Below are 20,302 nucleotides of genomic sequence, written 5' to 3' on the forward strand. Positions count from 1 at the left end.
ACACAGTAGTGGTTGGCAGCTTCATATCTTCCCCTTGACCAGCTGCCTGCCAAGGCTGATGGTTTGCTCCTATGCTGAGAAGACACACTACATACAATAGGTGTGTTGGCTATAGGGCCATCATAGGATGCACCTGCCAGGGTGGTTGAAGAGGTGACAGTGAAGAGAAGGCTAAGCAAAGGAGGTAAGTTACTAATAAGGTAGACGGGGTGGAGAGCATCCACAGGGAGATAAGACACTGATGTGATCAGCTCATTTCCTGTACTTCACAGGAAGAGAATAGAAATAAATCTTCAGATAGGATGGAAGAGAGAATTCTTGTCTTCTGGAATTACTTATGTGCATAATACACAATAAATAAGCATGTAATCTATACTTATATATAATGTTGAAATTTATAGAAATAATATGCACATATATAAGAATGATTCACAGATTTTTAAAAAGGCTTTCATTTGGTACACCTGGGAGAATAAAATAGACCGAGACACTGGACCTGTCTTCGGAGTGCTCACAGTGGAGTCATATTTATAATAAGATTGATTTTTCATTGTTGTTGCAGATACATCAGGTCTTTGAAGAATTTTAAATTCATTCCTCAACATGCAAGTTAGAGCTTTGTGAGGGATTGCACTAGGGTCATGTAGAGTTCACAAGTGATCAATGTGGTGGCTCTGAAAATTCCCTGAGACTAAAACAAGTTCACAGTCGTGCAAGGGCATCAGAGGTGTGAGCAGAAATGAGTGTGGAAGCAGGATTCCCACTGCACCACCTCTGATTTGCCCCAACGAGTTATCCCAAAGCAGTGGGTTTTTGATCATATATTTAAGTGAGGTTTACCATGATATTTTAACTATCTGCTTTCTTATTATTAAAGTATTACAGTATACATTTCAACAGAATTCAGTTCAGGAGTCTGTTAGTCCTGTATTTGAGAAAAATCATTCCATTTTCCTGATTTTATTACACAGAAAACTGTTTTACTCCTCAATTTCAAAACATCAGTTGCTTTTTAAAAATTCTTTTCTTGAGTCATTAAATTTTGTTAAGTCTGACTCCTATTTGTTTATTTACATATAGCTTTCCCTTATCTACTACTTTGAAACTGTAACATACCATCATCAGCTACTTTGAGTTGTTCAAGTGGTAACGTTTTTAGTATCATCTACAAAGGAATATCTAAAATGTTTATTATTTTTTTTAAAAAAATCGTACTTGGTTGTTTTAGGACTTAATTTGTATTTTCCCTTGATTACACCTGCTCCTTTTCTTCTGACTTACTTGGTCACTTAATCAACCATTCTGACACTTTGGGTTGTAGCTCTGTCCACGTTAAACCTGTACTGCGTCCATATCAACTGAAAATGGAGAGAGCACAGAGTCACACACGTGCAGGGCCCAAGCTTCATGAAAGTCGTGCGCCCCACACTTGCCACAGTTGCTCTCTGAGACCACAGTGCACTGCTTCTACAACCCTGTCACCCCAGGGCACAAGTTGCAGCTGCAGGACTTACAGATGCTGACACTGGACTGCAGCTCAGTAGAAATACATTGTGATTTTCAGTAAGCAAGGTTACCCAGCATATGCAGAATCGTGGCATATAGGCTTTTGTAGTCTGTTGTGCCAACAGTGCATGGACCCAGGGCTCCCAGACAGTTCATTGGCATGCAGGTCCTGAAAGATCAGAAGGGCTCTGTGGCCAGCTCCTGTCACTTCTCAGTAGGTCACTTACATGTACACCAACAGAGTTAGCAATCTACGTTCTGGTTAGGTGGTTGTGATGGATCATTGTGGTGGTCTGCGGAGAGCCCATGACTCTGAGAGTCGTTTTGAACTTCCCCTTTCAGCCCATTGCTGAATGCCTGGAGACTGCCCCGAGGCATCCCTCACTGTACTCTGTGCCCATGTCTTACATGGTTCTGGAGATTCTAATGGCACCCTAATGGCCATATCACTCATTATTTACTCACATGGATGAACACGTGGTCATCCAGGGCCCAGCGAGGAGTGAGGGGAGGGAATGGGGAGGGGAGAGGAGGGGAGGGGAGGGGAGGGGAGGGGAGGGGAGGGAAGGGGAGGGGAGGGGAGGAATTGGGGAGGGATTGGGGAGGGGAACTTTGGTTTCCAAACTGGTTCACTTTTTCCTATAAAACTGTAAATGCAGTAATAGAATTTTAGTCTTAGTTATTACAATTCTGATATTGGAAAGAAAATATCTTGTTGGCTCACCCTAAAATGTTGTATGAGCCAGTAAACCCTGTCAGCAGGGCTGGTCACTAAAGAAACTCAAGGAACGTGTGCAGTGCTTTATGCACAAGGAGAATTTGCACCATTCAAAGGTAGCCGCACAGTAATCAAAGAATGATACCCTGTGCCGGTACTGCATCAGGGCTCAGTGGTAGAGAAATGATAATAGCAAGACAGATGCCTTGCTTACCACGGTTCTTATATTTAACTTAGATTTCCAGAGAATCTGGAGTCATTGCATAGGAACCTCATTACTGCAGAGTCCACTCATCAAGGACTATTTCCTGGGAGAGAGCAACACTCAAGATGTCTTTATGCTCTCAGAAAAAGTGCCCTGATTACACAGGCGATGATGGAAAGATGAGCAAACTTATAATTCACTTTGAAACAGTCGTGTGCCTCGCACAAATTGCCATACTAATTGTAAAGCGTTCATGTTGTCCTTTCAAAACAGGCCCCAAAACTCATCTGTCAAGAGTATAGGAGCTTCAGTTGTATTACCATAAAGACCAAAAATAATTTTTAAAAAATGGTTTTCTCAAAATATTTCACATTCAGCCTCTTTATGAAATGTAAAAATGGCTTTGCTCACCATCAGCCCAAATTCGTCTTCTTTTAGCCACATTTCCAGAGACTGAAACAGGAGCCCTGCGCCTTTGTCTTCACCGTGCTCTTGAGCCTGAAGACTCTGGTTGGCCTCCCTCTGCGAGTGTTGGATCCCCTGTTCCTATTCAGGACCCCAGATCTCCCCACAGGGCCCCTGTGCTCAGGGCACAGACAACCAGCAACCCAGCAGGCTCCGGCTCTCCCCAGGGGTTGTGGTTTATTTTCAGATGAGTGTAACTTGTCTCATAGGGAGGGAAGACAAAAAAGAAAAGCTAAGTGATGGAAAAGGTTAACTGTGAAATCTGAAAGCCTGTGGTCTCTTGCTGTGACATGCAAAGTTTCAGAAAATGATGGATTTTGTTTTCCCTAAGGGACCCTTTGCTGTGGTAGAGAAAACATCTGAATAAATTAGACACAAACACAAGGGCTGCTGAGCTTCTGCTAAAGCCATGTTTCTGATGAAGAATTATCACCTCGAATGTTAAAAAAAAACTTGGTTTTCCAAACATTATTGAAATATTTAATGATAATTTTAATTATTAAAACTTTCACCGTGGAAGGTATTGCTTTTCTATCATTTGGTCTGATATACTTTCCCACATTATTTATGACATGACAATAATGGGTGCAATTTATTGGGTACTTAATTATTGTCAGGCACCACGCCAAGTGATCCTAATACATTATCTCACTTGCTCCTCACAGAGTCTCTGTGTGGCAAGTATCATCTTTATTTCGTAGATCTGAAAAATAGGTCCAGATCAGCAGCCATCTGATGTTCTGTAACAACTCATCCGTAGGGCTGAATTTTCAAACCAGTTTTTTTTTTTTTTTTTTTTTTTTGACAGGCAGAGTTAGATAGTGAGAGAGAGAGAGAGAGACAGAAAGAAAGGTCTTTCTTCCGTTGGTTCATCCCCAAAATGGCCTCTACGGCCAGCATGCTGCGCTGATCCGAAGCCAGGAGCCAGGTACTTATCCTGGTCTCCCATGGGGTGCAGGGCCCAAGCACTTGGGCCATCCTCCTCTGCACTCCCTGGCCACAGCAGAGAGCTGGCCTGGAGAGGAGCAACCAGGAACGAATCTGGCGCCCCAACTGGGACTAGAACCCGGGGTGCCGGCACTGTGGAGGATTAGCCAAGTGAGCCGCGGCGCCAGCCATCAAGCCAGTTTTGATAAGTCCAGAGTAGATACTCTCAACTTCTCTCAGCAGCTGACTCCATAAACGTTATCCCCATGTGAAAGTTCTATAAGCAACTGTATACATAAGGTACTTTTTCCATAAAACTGAACAGAATAATGAAATGAGCTTCCAAAAATATGAAACACTAATGATTGCTCTGCACATCACAACCTTAGGCATTTAAGATGAGCTGCTTGTGAGTAGTTGGGCAATTTGAGCAGGCCTGTGAGGGAGGTGTGCATCAGTGTGTGATGGGGGAGTTTTGGTAGGTGAGTTGGTAGATTTAACACCCATGCATCCGTCCATCCCCTCTACTACGATGTTCCTGCTGTGGAGTGAGAAGTGAAGGACCACCGTATCGTTAGCAGAGGCCGTGCCTGAGGCCCAACGCGTGTCTCTCTCATACGTGCCGGGTTGGACCCCATGGCCTATGTAGAACAGAGACCACAGACAGACTTCAGGTTCTCTCCAGGTGTAAATTGTGATCTCAGGTTGCTCTCACGACGACCATGAGACCTTGTACTACCCCTCTTCTAACTGGCCCAGCAAACAATACACATGGCCTAAGTAATGAACCACGTGTTGACCACCGTAATAGCCCAATCTGTTCTTGGTAATGGAGAGGCAGGAGGCTGGCCAGGGGCAGTCAGTGGAGCATAGCAGTTGTATGCCTGTGGGTACCTATGAAGACCAGAAGGAAGTGATGAACATTTCAACCCAGACGTGCATTCTAGTGGGATTGGCTCCAGGTGTGGTCTCATTCTGTGTGTGGCAGGGGAGTGATGGAAGAAAAAGCTCAGTGATTCCTGACCTATCTGTGTTTTGATGAGTCTGTTATTAACTGGAATCAGATCTGTGAACATGACTTGGCCCCCAGAAAAATTTTAGAGAGGCAAAAAGATACATCAAGTTTGCTGTGGATCTACTCGTGGTTTTTTTTTTTGTTTGTTTGTTTGTTTTTTGTTTTTGTTTTTTTGACAAGACTTAGTCCCACCTTTTATTTGTTTGGCAGAAAATGGCTCCATAACATAAAGCTGACTTTCATAAAATATCACTAAATTTGAAATGCCAGATGGAGACCTTCATCCTGGCAGCTCCGAACTATTCTTTTCCATTTTATAGGCTCGGAATGAATACTTATCTTGTCAGTTTATGGTCCATTATACAAAGGTTCTGTTTTGTGTAAACGAACTTCAGTCAGTTTAGAACAAATTGATTCTCATGGCGCAGAGTGAAACCCCCTGCCCTGTGAGTAAGGTGCCTTCCATGAACATGTCATTTACCTTTGATTTCCGACCTCAGCCTTCCTTGCCAATGGGAACGTACGACTTCAGACCTTCCGTCTGGAGGCTTGAAAGTTCTTGGCTTGCTGTTTTCTCAACCAAGGGCTCTGCATGTTATGTTCTCTATGTCTGAATAACCTCCTGGCTCTTCCAGCTGGCATCTCAAAATGCCGTGCACTAGGCTTCGATTTCAGGGTAGAGCCGTGAGTGGTGAGGAGTGATCAGAGTTAGGAAAGCAGGAGTGATGCGTGGGAAGCAGGTTCAGAAACGAGAACGAGCCTGGCAGTCAGCAGCTCATGCCATTTCTGTTGGAAAGTTAGGCTGAAGCTGATACTGGACCTCGAAGAGGGGAATATGACAGCCCTCAATAGAGTGGGTCCTGTATGTCTGACTGTACGGCTTTTCCATTGGCAATGACCTGTGCTGTATACATCGCTCTTTCATTCCTTGAGCTTTGATCATCATCCTTAGCCTGTACACTTGTTACTGCAATTGAAGAAAAAACAATCCTGTAGTTTCAAAGAAGCCACCCTCTGCCACCACCAAAAAAATCGGTGAAGCTCAGTAGTTCACTTGTCGTGTAGTTTCTCTTCTCCACTGAGGCAACTGGCTAATTTGGAAGCAAGAAATTTCAGAACTCGTAGTCAGAGAAGTCTTACCCACTACTTCCTTGGAAAAAAACACTTGATAATACTTTGGGGTAGATGGGTTCTACTCTTTGTAAGGCTTGATGGCAAAAATTTCTGGTTTTGGAAGTTTGCTACAAGTTCATTCAGCGTCTTTTAGATGCTTATTTTCTATAAAAGCAGGAATACATTAACTCCCAACACAATGAAAATATATATGCATAAGGTAATTGCAGTTTAAAATATTAGAAACAACCTAGCAGTCTCCTAAACCTGGAGGAATATACAATTCAATAGAGCACTATGCAGCTGGTTGCAAAAGAAGGAGAAAGATCTTTCCACACTAACGTGAAGTAATTTTACCAAATATATGAGGGGACTTCAAAAAATGCATGAGAAAATGGCATGAAAAGGTAAGTTTACTTTGGTGCAAAAATGTTGAAATTCATCCATAGTTATTTTTTTGTAATACATATTTCTATGAACTTTTTGAAGACACCTCTTCTGCGAAGTAACTAAAATCAACTTGCAAAAGGCAATTTATGTTGTGTTGTCTTTTTGTAGAAGCAAAGAGGAAATTGTGTGGAGCTAGGCTGAGCTGGGAGAGAGCGAAACTCCCAGTTGACAAAGTCCCCCTTAAAGCAGCAGAGTCAGGCTTTCCGCTGTCCTGCAGTGGAGTCCAGGATGGCGAGGGAGAACGCAGGCCCCCCAGCACCAGTTCCTCCCTGGAGCAGCACCCTGGGCCGGGGCCGGGTGACCCACCTTCCAGGGATTGGCTCCCTCTTGAGGGTATCCCAAGCAAAAGGCTGCAGCAGATGTAAGGCCCCTGCGGCCAGATGGGAGGGCTCAGAGTGGACTGAGAGTGAAGAAGCATGACTTCCTGCTCCCCCTGGAGAAGCCAAGACCTCAAAGAGACCTAGGAGCAAAGGCGCAGGGACCAAGGATGCAGCATGTGAGAGAGCATGGCCAGGAAGAAGTCCGAATGTAGGCCTGAAGCTCTTGGAGAGGCTGTCCTGGGCTGACTGTGCTCTCAGCCAGTGTGGGGAGGGCAGCCTTCCCTGGGAGACCTCTCGCAGGAAGCCCTTGCTATGGTCAGGCCCGCAGACTCACACGTAGGCTTCTAGCAGGACCCCGCAGAAGTAATGGAACTGTACATGTGCTGGCTTGTTCCTACATAACCAAGGGGAGAGTGTGCCAGAAGCAAGTGGGACTGTTCCTTATGGAGGGTGATTTTTAATTAAGTGGAAAGCAGGAGGGGGTGGCAATAATATGGCATGGGTTGGGTAGGGACAAGTGACTCTTTTTTGAATATATCTTTTTGTGTAGTTTTGAGATATGGAACCATGTTATATGTTTTTCAAATGGAAATCAAATTTAAAGTTGAAAAAAGCTACAATTGATAGCAAATGTAAACAAATTAGCTGAATGGCTTTTCAGATGAACAGTATAGTACAAGGGAGGGAGAAAAAGAAATTACCAAGCAAACTTAAACACATAATTCTGAATTCTATACCTTTGACATAAAGTGAAAATAAATTTAATTAGTAGTTTGATTTTTCACATGGATTGATGTATTAGTTCTGTAACTCCTTCCTGATTATTCTAAATTTGAGCATTTGAACAAATATTGAGGATAATTGAAGCCAGATTTGTCACTGACATAAAAGAGAATTATAAACATTGACAGGGAAGGTTCTAGAATAAACACTTTGGTGCTTGACTGAAATCACAGTCATCACCGTGAACTCTGGGTTGTCACAGATACAGAGATTTTTGTGTGTGCCATTTCTAGCTTTATTTGTTGAGACATTCTGGGAGCAATGACATCCCAGCAGGAATGAATGTACTTAGCACTCAGGTATTAGTTTCTTGACACTTTATCCACTAAAAACACTAGGAGCCCTTGGACAAATGGTTGCTTTCTGGGGTTGTGGTAAGGAAAGCATAACAGGAGCCTGGGGCATTTTCTTGTACTGGAAAAGAAGGAAGGATGCATATGACAATTGGAGATATGCCCAAGAGACACAGACATAGCTTCAGGGGACTCCCATTAGCTAGATCTAGAGGAATTTAAGCATCACAGTAAATAATGTCTTAATAAACAGATGTTAACCCCATGAAATATAGGAATCCATATGTCCATATTGATACAACCAAATAAATGTATAAATACAGCATAGAAGGTAATCTTGTAAGATTCCAATTGTAGAAGGAATGACACATTTGCCAGTCTTATGCTCATAATTGATTCAGGCAAAAATTCTCGGTGGATATTAAAACTGGTGAATAGGAGTTTGATTAATGACAAGATGTTTACTTAGCTTTAGTCGTCCAACCAGCATACAACTTATTCCCAATAAAATAAAAAGGGAACAGAGGGCATTGGGCAGCAGTTAAGATGCTGCTTAGGGTGCCCACTTCCCATTTTGGAGTGCCTGGGTTTCAGTCCTGGTTTCACTTCCAATTCTAGCTTCCTCCTAATGCATACCCTGAGAGGCAGCCACGTTGGCTCAAGTAGTTTGGCTCCTGCCATCCACATGTGAGACTTAGATGGAGTTCCTGACTCCTGGGTTCAGGTCCAGCCCCAGCTGTTGAAGGCATTTGGGCAGTGAACCAGCAGTGGGAGAGCTCTGTCTGTCTCTTTCTCTCTGGATCTCCTTCTCTTTCTGTCTTCTAAATGAATACACCAAAAGCTAGTAAGTAAATAAAAGGAAAAAAAATGGTAAACTTTTAGTGAAAAAACATGGCAGACAACACCTCAACCAAAAGCCCAAAGTTGAATATTGGCACAAATCATTGGCAACTATCACCCGATATGAAGAAACATGTGATACATGTGAGTCAAGATACATTCTAAACAAAAACTTAGGGCTGAACAACTAATTGCAGCACACGATCCAGGATTGGACTTTAGGCTAGAGAATTGTTTCATATATAATGAACAGTATAGATATAGTTGGTACAATATATAAATAAGAATCAGATTTGTTAAACTGTAATAAATATATATTTATATATGATAATATATTACATTTATATGATATTTATATGATATATAGTATGTAATATACTATATGATACATATCTATATACTATAAATATTTCTTGATACCAGTAACAGTATTATATTTATGTAAGAGAATTTTATTATTAGTATGCGGGCAAGAAACAGTATTTTGTAAGTATACTAGTCATAAACTAGAATTTTATTCCACAACACACAGCCTAGTATGCCCAGAAACAACATGGTTTTCATGTGGTCTTTTTAAACAGATCTTTTTTGTCAACAGTGATTGACATATTTATGGGGTGTGGTATACAATGTATCCTGATCAAATCAGCATAATCAACATTTCCTCTCCTTCGACTTTACAATTGGAATCTTGGAGCTCCTTTCTTCTGTTTGCTCATAAAATATGAAATAGGTTAATATGAACCATGATCACCCTATGTGCTTTGCAACACTAAGATCTGATTTGACACCCATTGCCCAAACTCCCTCTATCATTCCCTACCCTCCCAGCCGCCAGTATTTACTATTTCTGTGTTCAGATTGATATTTTTAGCTTCCCATTTGATGGAGAACATGTGACATTTTTCTGGCTGCATTTGACTTATTTAACTAATGTGATGGTCTACAACTCCATTCTTTTTGCTGCAGATGACAGGAGTTTTTTCTTTTGGCTGGATAATAGTCTATTGTGTTTGTATATACAATTTTCTTTATGCCTTCATCTGATGATGGAGACTTTGGTTGATTACCTTGGCTGTTGTGAACAGTGCTGCCGTGAACGCGACGGAGCAGGTACTCTTCGACTCAATGACTTTAGGCCTCTGGATTTATAGCCAGTAATGGGATTGCTAGATCATATGGCGATTCTGTTTTTTAAGGAATCTGTACTATTTTCCCCAGTGGCTTTACTAATTTGCATTCCCACCAATAGTATATAAGAGTTTCCCTTCATGCCCTCATGAACATTCAATACTTTCTCCTTCATAACAGCCGTTCTAACAAGGAGTCAGATGATGCCTCATTGTGGTTTCTATTTGCACTAGTGATACTGAGCATTTTTCCCTTTTTTTTTTTTTTGACCATTTGTATTTTAAGAGAGGTTAAAAAAAAATCTCTGTATCACTTTCTATTTTTCTTTCTTATGAAAACTAACTTAGTTCTTCCCACTCCTTTTTTGCCTAAAATTATTGAAGAATAGTGGTGCTAATAGTAGTGGTTTTATTTTTATTTTGCTGAAATTTCTAGGAATAAATTTAGAAAATGTGATCATTTCTCTACAGTGTTCTTTTTTTAAGATTTTATTTATTTGTTTATTTGAGAGGTAGAGTTACTGACCTTGAGAGGGAGAGACAGAGAGAAGGGGCTTCCATCTGCTGGTTCATACCCCGAGTGGCTGCAGTAGCAGAAGCTGAGCTGATCTGAAGACAGGAGCCAGGGCCTTCTTCCTGTCTCCCATATGGGAGCAGGGATCCGAGCACTTGGACCATCTTCTACTGCTTTCCCAGGCCATAGCAGAGAGCTGCATTGGAAGAGGAGCAGCTGGGACTAGAACTGGCGCCTTTATGGGATGCCAGCACCACAGGCAGAGGATTAACCTCCTGTGCCACAGTGTTCTTATGGGAGTGAGTTGCTTTGATTTCCATTTTCTCAATTTTTATTTCCAGATTTTCATTTGCCTTCCAGGTTCTGGTTAAGGGAATGTAGCATTTTTATGTCGCCTTTTATGAGCCTTTCTATATAGCTTATTTTGTTCCTGAACCCACAAAACCACTTTAAGGATATACAGATTTCTTTGGTTCTCAGAGATTGTTAAACCTTTCCCCACTGTGGTAATATTCCTTTATCTTCACCACAAAATCCCCTTCTAGTGTTGTAGGCTCAGTAAATGGCATTTCTATTGTGGAGCCAGCATCTCTCTTTCCAGGGAGGACTGCGGGGTCTTTTGCTCATGTAACGTTTTCTTAGGATTTATTTTTCTACTTTTCTTGTTCCAATTGTCTATGACCTTGCATTTTAAGTTGGAAAGTATTCCATCCAGAATATTTTTTAAACCAAGGAAAACTGATAAAAGTAACTGAGCTGTGATAGTCTTGGCATTCCCAGCTTCTGTTTGAGTGTTACTGATGCCAGGTTTGTTCAAACAACTGCCATTTGGTGGTAGATGATCTTGGTAGAATCAGCACTGAACACTGTGCACTTGGCTGCATCATTCACTTTTGGCCATGGCTGGTATATATATAGTGAGGCCTGAGGGTTCAGCACCTCTCCCTTTTTCCACTTTGTTCTTGGGCTGCCAGTTGACCAAAACCAACAAAGCGCCCAGGTAGGCCTTAGAGATCAGACCGCTGGGGCAGGAAGCAAGTGAAGTGGGAAGGTGGACCTGAAGTCACCAGCAGCAGATGGCCAGGGTACACAGCAGATGGCCAGGGTACACAGCAGATGGCCAGGGTACACAGCAGATGGCCAGGGTACACAGCTGTCCAGGTTGTGTGTCTGCCCCCATAGAACTCTGGATTTTCTGACACATATATAAGCCTTCTCTTTTTTTTTTTTTTTTTTTTTTTTTTTTGACAGGCAGAGTGGACAGTGAGAGAGAGACAGAGAGAGAAAGGTCTTCCTTTTGCCGTTGGTTCACCCTCCAATGGCCGCCGCTGCAGCCGGCGCACCGCGCTGATCCTGGCAGGAGCCAGGAGCCAGGTGCTTTTCCTGGTCTCCCATGGGGTGCAGGGCCCAAGCACCTGGGCCATCCTCCACTGCACTCCCTGGCCATAGCAGAGAGCTGGCCTGGAAGAGGGGCAACCGGGACAGAATCCGGCGCCCCGACCGGGACTAGAACCCGGTGTGCCGGCGCCGCAAGGTGGAGGATTAGCCTATTGAGCCACGGCGCCGGCCAGCCTTCTCTTATTTCTGAACGTCCACCATCTCCTGATAATTTAGAGTAATTTCTATGGCACACTTTGTAATTGTGCTTTCCTACTTCCTTCCAAAATAAACTCGGTTGTCTGGTCTTACGTAATCCACTTATGCCTCATGTCCTGTTGTCTTTTCAGTTGAACTTGATTTTTTTTACTTTTAATATCTTGCTTAGGTGTGGTATCTCGTCATAAATACTTGCCTGGTGACATCTGAAATATTTGACAGCTATAATTTTCAAACTTGGCTTTTATATGAAGACTTTCACTCATTTATATCAGAATGACATGTAAATAGAGCACCTGGCTGTTTGAGATATATATTGAATCCGGTTTTTTTAAAGGTATTCAAAATTTAGTGTTTGTGGAATGGGGTTATTATGGAGAACTCAACATAGCTATAAATTCAAATTGATTTGGAGCCATATTGCATGCCTTTGGGAGATACGAAGCCATTTTCCTTAATTTTCCCCCTCCCAATATCATATCATTAACGTAATAATGTTGTCTGCCAGAATTTGTTGTGATGAGCAGATGGATTACTAATATTTTGTTGATTGATTTCTTAATTCAGCTTTGCCATAAAACTTAATTGATGATTCCACCACCAGCAATTTATGTGGTACCTATTAAGTTAGAATTGGAGATCCTACAACACTCTTACCCATTAAACTTTGTTTTTCATTATCTGTTTTCATTTTTATTTGATTTCATTTTCTGTCTTTTCAAATATATAATTGAAAAAAACATTTCATTTTTAGAAATATATTCCCCAAACTTTTCTACCCATAGCTCAAGCTATGTGGTGTATAATCATTCTCTAAAATGATGAGTTTTTTTTTTTCTGTTGCTTTGATTTCTTGCCAGGAATATGTATGCTATTATGCCTGTGAGTATTGTTGTTATTATCATTATTGAATGTTTTCTCTAAATATGTATCCCGTGGCCTTTGTTTAATGTGACATGATTGAATTATCACCAGACTCCTTCTCTTCTCTATTATTTCAATTTAACTCCTCCCTGTACTATATTCTGAGACCAATGACATTTTTTTAAAGTCACAGCCATTCATTAACAATAGAGAAATTAATAATAACAATCTTGCTTTTTCAGAAAAGTTAAAACTTGTTTTTAAAATATGCTTACTCTTCACTGCCCTTCCAAATGTGTACAGTGTTTGGATGTTCGCCTGTAGTGTACCTATTAATGCATTCACTTTTCCAAATTTTTGGGTCACCTTCACACACACACACACACACACACCAAAGTCCCTGGCACTGTTATAAGTTCTAGAAATACATTGATGAAAATAAGAGGGTCACTGGCCTTAACTTGAACCTTGTATTCCAGGAGACACTGGGGAAGATACGTCAAGAGAAATAAATAACTATTTCTTAGTTAAGTTAATGTCAGGTAGTGAAGGCATAGGGTTGATATCAATATGAGAAGCCATCAAGACAGAATAAGTTGGTCGGGAAGGTAGATTACTTTAGAGTATGTTTGAAGGGCCCTCAGTGGAGACTGGAATGGCAAGAGGGTCCCAGGTGTGTGAGGATCCTCAGGAACTGCCCCCTGGCCCCCGCCCATGTCATGGGGACAGCCATGCAAAGCCTCTGCAGCAGGAGGGACCTAGCGTGCCCAAGATTCTGAGGGAGGAAGGCCAGTGGTGATTAAGAGCCCAGCCCAGGCCAGCACAGAGCATGGAGGGCTCGTGGGCCCTGGCAGCAAGTTTGGGTTCTGTTTCCACAGTGAAATAGAAAATGAGAAGAGAGCAAGAAGGGCAAGAAGCTAACCTGGTTTGTGTTGCCGACTCGTCTTGCTGTGGGGAAGAACACAGGGCATTGTGTAAGATTCTGATCTGTTTGGTTTTGTTTTTTAATCTCAGTAATTATCAGCATTCAGTTCAGTCAACAGTATTTGTGAGGTGACCACTACGTGTTCGGAACTGTGTTATTTGGTGGGATACAGACATTAGACAAAATTAAGACACACAAATACATATGTGATTTTATTTTACACAATTAAAATGAATGTTCTGATGCATTTGATAGTGAGTCTAGGAGAAACACATTTGCCTAATTTTGTTCAAATAGGACAGCTATATTTTTTAAAAAAGATTTATTTATTTATTTGAAAGTCAGAGTTACACAGAGAGAGAGGAGAGGCAGAGAGAGACAAAGAGGTCTTACATCCGATGGTTCACTCTCCAATTGGTCGCAATGGCCGGAACTGCACCCATCTGAAGCCAGGAGCCAGGAACTTCTTCCTGGTCTCTCATGTGGGTACAGGAGCCCAAGGACTTGGGCCATCTTCTGCTTTCCCAGGCCATAGCATAGCATAGCATAGCATAGAGAGCTGGATCGGAAGTGGAGCAGCCGGGTTTTGAACTGGCACCCATATGGATGCTGGCACTTCAGGCCAGGGCGTTAACCCACTGCGCCATAGCGCCAGCCTCAGGACAGCTATATATTAATATACTATTTTATTTTAAAGTTAATTTAGCAATGTCATACAATGCACATATAGTTGCTATCTTTATATTATTTTAAAATCATAAGTGGCTTTAAAATTCTACAGTTATGGACTCACATGGGATTACATAAATCTCTATAATAGAATAAAATATAGTCTCTTTCTTTACCAACTTTTAACCCTTATTTCTAGTACCAGTTTTAAAAGTTAATATTTTTCCTGAAAAAGGTTAGGTTTGCTCTATTAGCAAAGACCCTGCAGTTCTGTATCTTGGCTCCTTGAAAGCTGACTTGCAGAAGTACCCGGAGCCTGAGGACTTCCATCGTGAGGGTGGCTTTCTTCTCCAGCCAGGGGCTTCCTGGCAGGGCCACAGGTGTAGACCACGCTGGAGCGAGAAGCCGGGAAGAACACAAGAGCTTCCTTTCTGGCCTTCTTTGCCCTGCCAGCTGAATTCTCCTGGAGGCTGAGAGCTGGAGCAAGAGCAAGAGAGCAAGAAAGCCGATCACCAGACTTGTGTCCCCGGAGCCCCCCTCCTGCTTGAGAGAAGTTCCAGCCAGCTCAGTTCACAGTGTCGTGATAAAAGGCCTGCCAGTCTCAGGCACCATCAGCTAGTTTTCTGTTTACTCTTCGGAGACATTTCTTATAAAAGTCCCAGTCAGGACAGCTCTCATGGCTCTCTGTATCGTCCTTTGAATTGAGTCAAGTGCAGACCAGACCAAGGCCCCCAGAGTTAGAGGCCTTATCTTAGAAGAAGCAAATTACTTGAAATATGATGCTGTTTCTCTCCTTCTGGTTAAATTGTGCTGATTAATTTAACATCAGAGTGTAGCCTGGTGTTTTCTGTCAGCTTGTTGTTTTCCAGGTTTATCTATGGTTTCAGAAGCTGTTACTCTGAGATGGATTTCATTGCAATTTCACTGCTTCCCCGTCCTATCTTTTTTTCCCCACAAATACATTCAAACAAACCAAATGTCTATATCCAGCATTTTGCAAAATGTTTACTGATTGATCCAACATTTTGCTAAAATTTGATTTATTCTGCTGACCTGTACTCCCATTCGCAATACTATCTGAGTCAGAGAAGCCACGTAGCAAGTGAATCTGGTCAACAGTGAGTTTTTAAAAACCGTGGCTCCTTGCAGGGTGAAAACACCCGCAGCAGACAGATGACTTCTCCCGTGGATGCCAAGTGCACGGTTCTGTCATTTCAGTAGTTTCTTTTAAGAGCTACTATTTGCAACAGATATGACTGGAAAATTTTTAGTATGTCATTATGCTCATATTCCCTCCACCCACTCTACCAAGTGTGTTTATTGCTACTGCAGCAATAACTGCTCATTGTCCCCGAGCAAATAATTAAGCAGTGAATCCCAAGAATGATCTGAAGGTCAGGGTACAGTTGTGACAACCTCTCAGACAAATTGTGAACTTCTCCGAGGCCCCGATTGCAGGCCTGGATGTAATTTGCTACAGGGTGCAAACACCTTGAAGTGCTCTTTGTTCACTTCTCTTGAGGCTGACCCTAGCCGACTTCCACGGTTCACAAGGAGAAAACGGGAGAAAAGATGGCAGCTGGGGAAGGCCGATTCTGTCATCTCCGTATGAACCTGGACCACTCTGGAAGAACGACAGAGTGAGGAGCGTTGCTTCTGTCTTGATGATCACATCCCCGTCAAGCTAGATTTTTAACAGCTGTTTGATAATGAAAGGGTCAGTCATTCTCTTCCACAAAGATGGTGATTCAATGATCAAGTTTACAGCTTCCCAAACTGGAACAAATAAAGGAAAAACCAGACGAAATATATGAAATTGTTGTTTTCAAGATATGAGCAGTCAATGACAATGATTTCTATTTAAGTTCTATAATTGCCCCAGCTCATCACCTTTGACAGTTTTTAGGCTACAACACAGAGAAGAACTTCCATGAGTGGAGAGGACAGATGTCAAGTCTAGAAATGCCAAGAAAGTAGAAGTTTGTAGCACAGAATCACAAGAGAAAAGAATAAAAAAGGGGGAATCCAGAGATCACAGAGAAACTTACCTGAGAGAACAGTACCAGATCTTCACACAGAGCTGGTGATAGCCTGTATTTACACCTGCTAGACTGGACACACAAATAACGAATGGAGCCCTAGCCAGAATGCTCAGAGAGGCCTTGCCTCAGTAATGAGGAATGATTTTCTCCAAATGAAATGCTTCTCTGGACCTGACTATCCAACCTTTTTCTTTTTCTTTTTTTTTTTTTTTGACAGGCAGAGTGGATAGTGAGAGAGAGAGACAGAGAGAAAAGTCTTCCTTTGCCGTTGGTTCACCCTCCAATGGCCGCCATGGCGGGCGCGCTGCGGCCGGCCCACCACGCTGATCCGAAGGCAGGAGCCAGGTGCTTCTCCTGGTCTCCCATGGGGTGCAGGGCCCAAGCACTTGGGCCATCCTCCACTGCACTCCCAGGCCACAGCAGAGAGCTGGCCTGGAAGAGGGGCAACCAGGACAGAATCCGGTGCCCCGACTGGGACTAGAACCCGGTGTGCCGGCGCCGCTAGGTGGAGGATTAGCCTAGTGAGCTGCGGCACCAGCCTTACCCAACCTTAAAATCAAGATCCTAAAGGGTCAGAGTATCAGCAGGTAACTAACTACATTCACTACAAAATCTAAGAATTTTTCTTGGCAATACAAAAATAGGTATTCAACATGGTAGAATACACAGTATCTAGCATCAAATCAAAGACTTTAGGACAAGTAAGTAAGGAAGACTATATGACTAATAATGAGGAAACTTACTCAAAATTGAACAAGAACCAAGACAGATGTTAGAATTCACACACAAGAGCATAAACATAGTCATTATAACTGTATTTAATATGTATGAGTAGTTTAGTAGAGATGTGGAAGATGTAAAACAGACCTACATTGAAGTCCTAGTGAAGAAAATGACAATGTCACAGATGAAAATACAATGGATGAGATCAGTGACAGATTAGACTTTGCAGAATAAAAGACTAGTGAACTTAAAAAATAAAAACTATCCAAATGGAAACTTAATAAGCAGAATATCAGTGTATATGGGACAGTTTCTGGCAGCCTAATATTTATGCAATTATAGTATTAAAAAAGGGGCAAGAGAAAAGACATGGAAAAGAGGAAGAAATAAATTTGCAATAAACATAAAAAAAAACACTGCACCAAGCACATAATAATCAAATTGCTTAAAACCTTAAAATTATCCAAAGGAAGCATTTTCTATGCAGAGGAACAAAAATAAGGATGACAGATTTCTCACAGGAAAATTATGAAGGAGAACAGACAATTGAGCAAGTACTTTAAAGTACTGAGAAAAAAAGGACAACCCAGATTTATAGACTGAAGAAAATTGAATTTTATAAAAAACTGAAACAGGTGTTTTTTTTTTTTTTCAGAGACATGACAGTGCTTCAAAAAGTTGTTAGAAAAGTAGAATTTAAGAATCACTGAAATCCATGTATGATTTTTTTCATGATACACATTTTCCATGAACTCTGAAGACCGCTCATACATGCATTAGCTTTACATTATGATAGTGGAAACCCTGCAGAAGTTAACTTATAAAGAGAACAGATTTACTTGATTTATTTAGCTTGCTCAAAGTCCAGCTGGCTTGGTACAGGCTACAGCTCTGGCAAGGGGCCCATGCTGGATGGCAGAGTGCATCTGGAAGATGGTTTGGTAAGACAGGAAGCAAGGAGAGCCGAGGGGGCCACGCTCAGGCTCTCAGGACAGGCCTCACAAGAGCTGCCTTCCAAGGGCACATCCTTAATGACCGAGATCTTCCCATCAGGTTCCACCACCTCCCAGTGCCACCCTGGGCACCAAGCTCTCATCTCATAGACCTTTGAATGACATTCCGGTTCCAAGCCATGGCATGGAAGAGCTGAAAGAATCCATACCAAGCAGAACTACACTATAATAAATGTTAAAAAGAAGTCCTTGAGACAAACAGAAAGGACATTCTGTCAGATGGAAACATGAGAATAAAGTAGACCAGAAGTGGTTACTGCATGATTATATAGAAATTTCCTGATTACTTAGTTATTTAGAAAGATAACTGATCTTTAAATAAAAATAAAATTATTTATAGTGTTTATAACACATGAGAAGAATCAAACAATAGCATACAGCTAGGTGTGGAAAAAATGGAAGAATACTCTTAAAATTTCCTGTGCTGTGCTAGAAGTGGCATGCCATCAAACTAAAATTCACTCTTTTTATGTTAAAGATATATACTATAATGTATATTGCAATTCCCTAAGCAACCACTCAAATAGCAGAGCTACCGCTCATAAAGGATAAGATGGTGTCATAAAAATGATTAACAGAAAAAAGCCAGAAAAGGAAGAATAAAGACTAGATGTACGAATAAAAAAAAAAAGTGAGATGATAGATCAAAACCAAACCACATAAAGCCTCTCAACGAATGTAAATGTTTTAGATACGCCCAATAAAAGATAGATTTTGATTGGTTTAAAAAAAAAAAAAGCAAAACTCAGCAATATGCTGCCTCCAATAAGCCTACTTTAAATACCAAAATACACATATATTTAAAAGGATGTGCAAAGCTGTACCGTATTACTATTTTTTAAAGAATCTGGATTGGCTAGGTTATAACCAATAAATAAGTTTCAGACCAGTACTTTTACAAAAGAAAAAAATCGTGAAGTTGCCTTTCATTAACTTAACAACCCTAAATTAACATATATGAGGTAAAACAGAGCATTGCAAGGATAAGAAGAGCAATCCATAATTAACGATTCAGTCTGTCTTGGTAATAAAACACACCGTCCTAAAATCAGTAAGGATATGGAAGATTTGTGCATTATCAGTAAGCGTGATCTCATTGACATTATGTAAAGAATATTCTACCTAACAACAGCAGAATATCTATTCCTCTCTAGTGCCTATGGAATATTTATCATGGTAGGCTTTATTGTGGAACCCCAATTGTTCATCAGTAGCTGATAAACTGTGGATAAATAGTAACCTACAATAAAAATGAAAGAATGCCCACTCTCAGAAATGAGCAGATTGAGTTCACAGAGAATCAGTAAGGACATATTTGAACTCAGTAACAATCAATCAACTGGACACAGTTGTCATCCTTAGACTAATTTATCCAACAGCAGCAAAATACACATTCTTCTCAGGCTAGCATGGAACATTTACCAGGACAGATCACATTCTGGGTCGTAAGATGTGTCTTAAGTAACTTGAAAGACTAGAAGTCAAATAATATTTGCTCTCAGACCACAATGGTTTTAAACTAGAAGTAAATAACAGAAAAACAGATGGAAAATCACAAAATACTTATAAATTAAACAACAAGCTTCTAAATAACACATGGATCAAAGAGGAAATTTCACGAGCAATTTTGAACTAATTGAAAATATAACATCAAAATCTGTGGAATACAGCAAAAGCAGTATTTAGAGGAAAATGTATAGCATTGAACGCACATATTAGAAAAGAAGAAAGATATAAAATCAGCCAGTTAAGTCTTCACCATAGGAGACTAGAATAGGAACAAACTAAATCTAAAAGCAGGAAAAGAGAAATAATACAAGACAAACATCAATGAAATTGGAAATAGGAAATCAGTAGACAAAATCAGTGAATCCCAAAATTGATTGCTTGAAAAGATCAATAAAATCAATAAGTCTGTATCTAGGCTAAGTAAGTGTATTATTCAGATTTCCATTACTAAAATGAAATACCTGAGTTAACTAACTTTATACAGATAAATGGCTCACTTAGCTCACAGTTTGGGAGGTTCAAGTCTAAGACTGGACAACAACAGTGGTTTGGCCTCTGATGAGGGCTGTGGATGGCAGTGGTATGTGTGCAGAGGAAGGACTAGTGATCCAAGAAGCAGAGAGAGTGGCTGGATCCAACTCAGCCTTTCATAAAAGCCCTGTCATGATAGCTGCCTTCCAGC

At 41.2% G+C, this 20,302-nt stretch overlaps 1 protein-coding gene across 12 annotated transcripts in view; it reads left to right on the forward strand.

The window, feature by feature from the left end:
- PRKN (parkin RBR E3 ubiquitin protein ligase) overlaps positions 1 to 20,302 on the forward strand; it is a 1,393,119-nt gene that overhangs the window by 754,769 nt on the left and 618,048 nt on the right. The window contains exon 7 of one of the 12 annotated variants that reach the window (XM_089332488.1): positions 15,856 to 18,866. The exons of the other annotated variants lie outside the window; for them this stretch is intronic. Coding sequence (XP_089188614.1) covers positions 15,856 to 15,945 — 90 coding nt within the window. The 3' untranslated portion in view covers positions 15,946 to 18,866. Of the gene's footprint in view, positions 1 to 15,855; positions 18,867 to 20,302 lie in introns of those variants that run through there. 12 annotated transcript variants of the gene reach the window in all.

The sequence above is a fragment of the Oryctolagus cuniculus genome, chromosome 5, assembly GCF_051225735.1.
Source record: "Oryctolagus cuniculus isolate XC-2025 breed Fujian yellow rabbit chromosome 5, ASM5122573v1, whole genome shotgun sequence".
Taxonomy (NCBI): Eukaryota; Metazoa; Chordata; class Mammalia; order Lagomorpha; family Leporidae; genus Oryctolagus; species Oryctolagus cuniculus.